Here is a 9,309-nt window from a genome sequence, read left to right as displayed (position 1 = left end):
ATCTTTCATTTTTGGACACCTTTTTGCTATAGATGACACAGGCTTTATAATTTCTTCAACAAAAAACGTGCATATCACAACCCTTACAAAAATAAACCATGGTTTTATCATAGTAAAACTGCTTAGTTTCCTTTTGCATGATTTCTGAATGCTTGAGACTATAAAATAAATTAGAGTCATAGAGTCATATTATCATACTTGATATGCTATACTTCATATTAGCTAATAATAATAGTTAATTAAAAAACACAGAAACTCTGGTTACATATAATTAAATAAAAGTTTGGTCTAACTCAAAGAAATTATGTAAGAAATTGCTTAGTAAAATATACTTAAAAAAAGATATACTAAAACATTATTTTAAAGGAATATCACACAAGGTTTCATAGAAGTTTTAATTTAAGCTTGCCAAAACAATAACACCATATTTTTCAGAAACAATTTCTAAAAGTACATTTGTATTTGTGCCTATAATGTTTATTTATTTATGATTATTGTCAGCTAATAAAAGCTATGCCTCAGGATCATATTCAGTATATTAGTATATTAGTATATTAGGTCTGTCATATGTTGCCACCCCTCAAAAATTCCTGCCCCCTTCTCGCCACCCCATCAATATTTTTCTAGATCCGCTCCTGATTCTGGTCACTTAAGGATGTGTCCACAAACTGACATCAGTACAACAGATGCAGAGGTCAGAGGTCAGGGGTCAGCATCCTGACGGCACGATCGCTGAAGAATCATTCCACACGTCCTGATTCTAGATCTTCTGTGGAGCACAGAAGCAGATATTCTGAGTCTCAGTGTGTTTGTCCATGCACTGATGGTCAACGGGGTCCAATACTGTTTGGTTCCCAATGTTCTTCAGAATATTATTTGTTTTTTTATATTATACAAATGTAATTAATATGCCAAAGACACCATGTTTACTACAATAAAACCATAGATAATGTTCAGAGGGGATGAGGAATATAGTGATGTAAAGCTTAAACGATAGATCTCAATTAAACAGAAGTCTTAAAGCCTACACATCTACTTTATGATGATATTATCACTGATGGATCTGACGGTGGAACAGAAACAGTTTACAGAGGAAATGAGACTATCATTAGTGAGCTGCAGTGTGTTTCTGGTGGAGATCGGTCTCATGAAATGAGTATCAAAAGCTACATTTTTTGTATTTTGCACATATTTATACACAGAAACTGGCGTGCACACGATACACACGTGTTTGATGTGCACATAATACACAGTTTCTACCCCACACCCCCGAAACTAACCATTGCTAATCACATGCACACACTGAAATACACTTTCATGGTTATCCTGATGTCATGGATATACTGTCTCACATCTTCTCCTGCTCTCAGTCAGACTCCGGTTCAGTCGCTCTCAGACTCATCCACTCCACAGTCACACACTCTTCCTCTGTTCCAGATCACCGCTGAGGAAAGACCCGGACATCAGAACAGAAACAGATTTAGTCTCTGAAACTCCTCCAGCTCACCATCGCAGAAGAGTGGTGTCTGCTCAGGTGTGAGAGAAGAGCAGGGGTTAGTTTAGCAGAGGAGACACGATCACTCACAAATCTAATAATCCAGGGATGACTACGTAAATGACATTAATGCAACATGATATGAACACATGGAAATGTTAAACATAAATGTGTGTCGTCATGAATATTCACGAGCCGTGTGTGACGTGATGAAGGTGTGTGTGTGTGTGTGTGTGTGCTACAGCTGTAACAGTGTCTCAGTGATCAGTGCGACGGATCGGGAAAGATTCTTTCCTCAGAGACTGTAGAGCATTTGCATTTTGCTGATTCGGATCTTGTGTGTGTGTGTGCGTGTGTGTGTGTGTTTGTGGATGCCTTCAGTCTGCATCACACACCCTAAACGATCTGCACCTCCACCCCCGATCAGGCCGGCAACTGTTGCCAAGGCAACCACACGGAAACGGCATCCTCTGACTCCAGCTGACGGAGAAACTCCATCCATCCCTCCCTCTAGTGTGTGTGTGTGTGTGTGTGTGTGTGTGTGTTCACAAGACCCCACAGACGATGCTCTGTCTCCATGGCAACAGGCCAGAGCGACATCCAGACCAGATGACTCACACACACACACACACACACACACACACACACACACACACACACACACACACACGGCTGGAAGATATTTGTCAGAGCATCATAAATCCTCCTCAGCAGAGCTTCTCACTGAAGTCCTGGAGGATCAGGAAGCTGTTCAGGAAAATGTCTTGAGAAGAATCAGAACGAATGATGAACCAATCACAATCATTAACGCATGAATCCATTAGAAGCATAACTTTGATCGTCATCATATTTCACATGAACAGAAAAGGCAGAGATATGTGACAAATGATGAGTGACATGATGACCAGAAGATTCTTCTCATAATAAACTCACTTTCCCTCTACTCAAAAACAGACTTGTGTGTTTAATTTAAATGCTCTTTATTTAGATTTTGATCATTTTGTTAATACTACAATATATTTGACCTTAAACATTAGAAAAAGCATCAGAACAAGCACAACACAACTCGCCTGTTTGGCGACTTACAAACATAGAGAATAAACCTGCTGTACAGCGCATGGAAATAAATGATGTGGATCATATTTCAGCATTAACTGAAAGTTTCTGGTTAATTAGACCGCTGAAATCAGCAGCACCACCGTCTCTAATGAAGCAGATGCCAGAGGAAGCAGACGGAGACAGATTCAGAAGCTGATGTTGCTCAGAGATAACGTTAAAGTTCATCATGTTAGAGTTATATTTCATATTTATCACAAAAAAAACAGGATCTGTACAAAGATTTTGATCAGAGTAACAAGCAGAGACACATGGAGGGCCTCAGCCAATCAGAACGGCCGAATCTCTTGGGAGAGTGATCATGTGACCGTCCGAGGAGACGCTGTATGCAGATTCACTGATGTCCAATCAGATCGCTTTATAGCCGTCTGAGTCATTACAGTAACAGTCTTTCATTTTCTGTCATAATCAAAACTACACATCTGAACAGTCTCATCAGCACGAAGACATCTGGGGCTTAGCACTCAACTATCCACGCAAAAAACACCTGCGCGCACACACACACACTGACACACACATGCACACTCTTTCACGCACACACACACACACACTCAGGAGTTGCCGGTCTAACACTGTGACTCAGTGAAGGTGTGTTCATGGGGTTTTTCATCCATCATGTACTCGTCCTCATATTCATAATCCTGAAATAAACACACGGTCAGTTTATTTCTACAGTGCTTCATACACAGAATTTAAAATAAAATAAAGAGGAAAATAACATTATTAAAGTTGCAAAATTCATAACTATCAGAGTTTCTGCTGTAAAGCAGCTCTACAGAAGACAAGAGGGACACAACTCCCACAAATTAATCAGTTCATTCATTAACGGTTGAGTGTATATATATATATAGATGCAGACTTGGCATTTTTCTCAATAATAAGTTTAGTTCTCTGTAATGTTAATCAAATTGTGTCTTCATTGGGCTGTAGTTGTTCCCTCACTAAAGCAGTTCACAGTCAAGTATATTTTTATTGATTTTCCTTTACTTTTTGCTTCAAATCAAAGTCTGTAAGAGTGTGATCCTCCTCGTGTCTGGTTGGTGTAGTTCAAGGCTTATTACCCTTTAATGAAGACTTTTTTTTAATTCAGTTCAGTTCAGTAACGGTATGAGTGTTGCTAGGCTAATCAGATATGAAGACGCTCAGTTCAGTTTGGAGACGGAGGTTTACCTTGAAGTAGCAGCAGCACAGACGGTGTTTCTGCGGTGTCTGGATGTAGAAGTACTCCTCTCTGTGAACACACACACAGTCATCACTCTCATCTAACATCTGAACCGCTGGACTCCTGCACACCAGCTCTTACCCAGTGACCTCCTCGATGGGCGAGTGATGGGCGGCGGCGGGACGCTTCTCGGACACAGAGCCGCACGGACACAGGACTCGTCCCAGCAGCACCAGCGTGATGATTCCTGACGGACCCAGAACAAACACCAGCAGCACACCCACATCTGTGAACGTCAGCGAGCGTCCTGACACAAACACAGAGTCAGATCTCACACTGCGTCCGGCTGAACCTCACTATCACACCACAGTGAATAAACAGTTAAATTATTCAGATCAGTTTAGTTCAAATGTGCTTCGTTCTCAAGGAAAGCCTCAGTGTTGAGTGCAGACTCGGGGTGATGTGTGTCTCACTCTGGGGTGTGACGGTGAGGACGGTCTGGGCCGGGTGTCCGTGCACGTCGGGGGGGTTGCGTACGGCGCAGGTGTACGTGCCGTTATCAGTGAGAGAGGTGTTCAGCAGCTGGATCGATGCTTCGCCCCGCGACGGGCTGCCGGCCCACATCACACGACCCTTAAAATAATCATCCTCCGGCAGATACGCCTGAGACGAGAAGTGAAAGATCTGCAGAGGAACAGAACACGGCTCAAAAACAACACTTTTCTTTTCTTCAGCACAAGGACTTCAGGGAATGATTAGCCTCGGTCCGATCGTCTGTGAAGGGGATCACAACTAACACCAGACCACGAGAACAGCTGAAACACATGTCACACTGCACCAGGGGTCACTCATCAGTCACACACCCTGACCACTGGTTCCTGACCACGGCTGGAGATGTACTCACCGTGATGGCCGGCCCGCCGCTCTCGGGTCTGAAGGTCCAGTCGATGGACATGCGGCTGGTGATTCTGCTGGAGGAGCTGAAGGAGCAGGTCAGGGTGACGGTGGATCCTCTGACCACACTGACCTCTGCTGGAGCCACGACTGAGATACAGCACACACTCCTGCACAGCACTGACACACACACACACACACTTCACTGTTTACTCAGTTGTATCACAGTTTCTAAAAAGTTTCCAACATTGATAATTTGAATAATAAATCAGTATATTTTCATGATTTCTGAAGATCATGTGACACTGAAGAAGTAATGATGCTGAAAATACAGCGGAGCATCACAGAAATAAATTATATTTTAAACAATATTAAAACAGAACACACACGCGCGCACACACACACACACACACTCTGTTGTAGTGTAGTTCATTAGTGTAAGCGTTTATGTTGTAAATGCTGCAGCTTATGAAGTAGATATCTCTCATATCTGATGTTCAGTTTCTCATAACAATAAAAATCATAATCTGCAAATTCAACCCTGATATCATATCAATCACTACAGCAGTTCATGAGCTAGCAGAGTTAATTCAGTTCACACAGTTATGTAACAGAGTCTTTATAACTACTCTGACCAACTAGCAGCTAGCCAAGCAATAATCAGCCATACTTTCTGGATTCAAATTAGACCAATCTACCTTTTTATGCAAATAAACAAAAAATAATAATGCATTACTAAGTTCTAAAACTAAGTGGTCAAGCATCAGGCAGGACAGTATGAGCATAACCTCCAGAAACATTGATGATGGAAGAACCAGAAAATAAAACCGCATCACAGCTCCAGATCATCTGATGACGTCACTTCTCACCGCGTGACGTCAAACGCCTGCTCACGTCTCACCTCATGTAAAGAGTGTGTTCAGTCTCATGACGTTCAGTGTACAACCCTAGTGATGTTGAAATAAACTGTCACAAACATCACACGTAACCAGTGAATGAAGTGTGATTATAAAAATATATCATACTTTCATAAACATGCAGGTCTGAGCTCCTTTACAAACATCTCGATATGTTCTAGTCCTTTCCTTTTATTTAATATTGACGAAGCCAAAGTAATGTGAAACACTCGTTCTGATTAACAGCCATATGCTAATGACAGCAGGGCATTAAACAGTTAAAATACTATCATAAGATCATATGATCCGAGTGTTAGATGTGTATCCAGTAATCTCGGGACTCAGAGAAGCGGTTTCTGGTCTTCAGATCGGAGTTATGATATCTAGGCCTAAACACGGAAGATGATTGACAGCTCTTTAGCTCGCGTGTTTTCACTCGAACTGAAAGCAAAACAAACTCAAAGTATCTCAAGTGACACCGAGTTCCTCGTTTATAGCCTTTAAGAAGCGATAAACCCCCTAAAACCCGTTTATTAAAGTTCTTCAAACTGTTTATTCCGTTTCAAACCCGAGCGAACAGATAAAGCCAGAACTCACCGAACGCGACGAACACACGCGATAAAACTCGTTTCGAGCAGCTCCTGATGACATCCATGACACAAAACTGGAGATTAATGAAGACATGCGAGGGATTCTGAGCGGATCTGAGCAGTTCTCGAGCAGATATCGGTTTAGGGTTTGATTTAGTCCTCCATGTTACTGAAGAGTCTGTCACACCTGCGCAGGTGAGACCGGAAGTTACTCTCCGAAACACTCTCCCTGTGTCTGAACGCTTGTGTGTCAGATTATATTGATTCTATTTTCATTAAATCAACTGAATAACATATATTTGACTTCTGATTTAGATCAGAATATCTCCGAAATGAATTCATAATGTGCTCGATCATGAGTTCCTGGTTATTCTGAGATGATGTTGGTGTAGACTGTTTCCTGCTAAGGAGAAATGAGTCATGAGTAATGAAAAGGACTGAAATAGGAGTTATTTCTGTTAGTTAAACAAAAAAAAAAAAAAAAAAATTATAATTTTAAAAAAGATCCGTTCACGGGACAGCAGCGGAGTTCTGACCACTAGAGGACGCCAACGCGCTTCAGAGAGTAAACAACATTCTCTGTCTGTGTGTGTGTGTGTGTGTGTGCCATACCTGGAATATATATCGGTTCTAGGTCATTTAGTGACTTATATACGAGTAAAAGTACTTTAAAATCAATCCTAAATGTAACTGGAAGCCAGTATAAGGACCTGAGGACTGGTGTGATATGCTCAGATTTTCTGGTTCTAGTCAGAATCCTGGCAGCAGCGTTCTGGATGAGCTGCAGCTGTCTAATGGTCTTTTGGGGAAGGCCGGTGAGGAGCCCATTACAATAGTCCACCCTGCTGGTGATAAAGGCATGAACAAGTTTCTCCAAGTCTTGACTGGAAACAAAACATCTAATTCTTGCGATGTTTTTTAAATGATAGTATGCTGATTTAGTTACAGCTTTGACATGACTACTGAAACTAAGGTCTGTCTCCAGAATCACACCAAGATTCCTGACTTGATTTTTAGTTGTTTGACCCCTTGAGTCAAGGTATGCATTCACCTTGAACACTTCATCTTTGTTTCCAAATGCAATGACTTCAGTTTTTTTACTTATTTAACTGAAGATAGTTCTGGCACATCCAACTATTAGTTTCATCAATGCACTGGCAGAGGGAGTCAATGGGGCTGTAGTCATTTGGAGATAAGGCTAGGTAAATCGGGGTATCATCAGCATAGCTGTAATATGCAATTTGGTTCTTTCTCATTATTTGACTTAGTGGGAGCATATACAGGCTAAACAAGAGCGGTGCAAGAACTGACCCTTGTGGGACTCCACATGTCATGGACGTCCACTTAGACTTATGCTCTCCTATACTCACATAATAGCCTCTCCCTTCTAAGTATGACCTGAACCATTTGAGTACCATCCCAGAAAGCCCGACCCAGTTTTCCAGTCTCTCTAGTAGTGTGTTATGATCGACAGTGTCAAACGCAGCACTGAGATCTAGCAATACCAGCACCCATATTTTGCCAGAGTCACAATTTAAGCGAATATCATTTATTATCTTAATGAGTGCTGTCTCTGTACTGTGATGCGGTCGGAAACCAGATTGAAAATTGTCCAGTTATCCATTTGAGTTTAAGTATTTGTTCAGCTGATTAAAAACTACATTTTCTATAATTTTGCCTATAAAAGGAAGATTAGATATTGGTCTAAAATTGCTCAAAATGGTGTTATCAAGATTGGTCTTTTTCTGCAGTTTTTAGGGAGTTTGGAAATGTCTCCTCCAAACTGATTTCTGTCTGTTTGTTTTCTTACTCACTATTATTGAAGCAATATCATCAATAACATTCTTAACTTTCGAGTTAAAGGAATCAAGGAGAATATCAACAGAGTCTGCAGAAATGCTTGGTGTTAAAGATATAGCCTCCATAAATAGTACACTTGTGTTCTCGTTTATACATCTCCTTCTGGCAGAGACAGATCTAGACTCAGTGGTAGCAGAGATCAATATATCAAAGAAAATACAGAAGTGATCAGATATCAATCTTAGTTTGATGCAAGTAGTTATTATACTACACGTTCTGTCATGATGATTTATGACTTTGACCTTTGACCTTTTGACAGGTTGAACTTCCGGTAACCCTATGATGGATGGGCGGAACTTTCCGGCTTCAAGGGTTAACCTATGACCTTTGCAAGCATCGATCATGCGGTTTTGACAGAAAGTTTTACCCTATTGACCTAGTTAGTTCTAAATCATGGTTTTGACGGCTAGTTTAAACGTAAGATGAAAGACTCCCCACGCATCGATCATGTGCTTTTGACAGAAAGTTTTACCCTATTGACCGTTAGTTTGTTTGAAGTCTGTGCCAGATAGCTTGTTTGTAGTCTGTGTCAGTTAGCTTGTTTGAAGTTTATCACAGTTATACGGTTATGTGTGTGTGTGTGTGTGTGTGGTTATACGGCTTCTCCCCCTCCCATTACGTTTATGAGCGGTGTATAAATGGGGTCGGTGTGTTCTACATTTTATATATATATATAAAACATCCTATAATTTATATATATAAAACAATTAAAGGTTGAAAAACATTTCAGTTATATAATTTATATAATCTAAAACACATTTTAATTATTTCACATTTATATATATAAAACATTATATAATTTATATAATCTAAAACACATTTTAATTATTTCACATTTATATATATAAAACATATAATTTATATAATCTAAAACACATTTTAGTTATTTCACATTTATATATATATATATAACATTATATAATTTATATAATATACATAATCTAAAAACAATTGAACTAAGGCTGAAAAAACATTCTGTTCTTTTAAAAAAGGTTATAAATGAAACTGTATAAAACATATAATTTATATAATCTAAAACACATTTTAGTTATTTCACATTTATATATATATAAAACATTATATAATTTATATAATATACATAATCTAAAAACAATTGAACTAAGGCTGAAAAAACATTCTGTTCTTTTAAAAAAGGTTATAAATGAAACTGTATAAAAATATACTGAAACTGACTGTTTCAGATAAAACAAGATCCATTTTTTTTTAGAGAGCAGAAATGAGGTGTTTTCAGAGAGCTGAAGGTCCCTGTGCTTGCACGCCACAGTGCACACTCGT

At 39.7% G+C, this 9,309-nt stretch overlaps 1 protein-coding gene across 1 annotated transcript; it reads right to left on the bottom strand.

Moving 5' to 3' along the window:
• Positions 1–2,511: 2,511 nt before the first annotated feature.
• Positions 2,512–6,376, bottom strand: LOC113083899 (myelin protein zero-like protein 3). The gene is made up of 6 exons (XM_026254723.1): positions 6,161–6,376; positions 4,678–4,847; positions 4,247–4,457; positions 3,915–4,080; positions 3,782–3,842; positions 2,512–3,252 (listed from the first exon to the last, which is right to left on the bottom strand). Exons 1-6 carry the CDS (start codon positions 6,216–6,218, stop codon positions 3,178–3,180), a joined length of 741 nt encoding a protein of 246 aa, XP_026110508.1. The 5' UTR covers positions 6,219–6,376; the 3' UTR covers positions 2,512–3,177.
• Between the last annotated feature and the right edge of the window lie 2,933 nt (positions 6,377–9,309).

This window comes from Carassius auratus, unplaced genomic scaffold, assembly GCF_003368295.1.
Source record: "Carassius auratus strain Wakin unplaced genomic scaffold, ASM336829v1 scaf_tig00039398, whole genome shotgun sequence".
Classification (NCBI taxonomy): Eukaryota; Metazoa; Chordata; class Actinopteri; order Cypriniformes; family Cyprinidae; genus Carassius; species Carassius auratus.
Note: the sequence above shows the minus strand (reverse complement) of the source record. Positions and strands in the feature narration are given on the sequence as shown.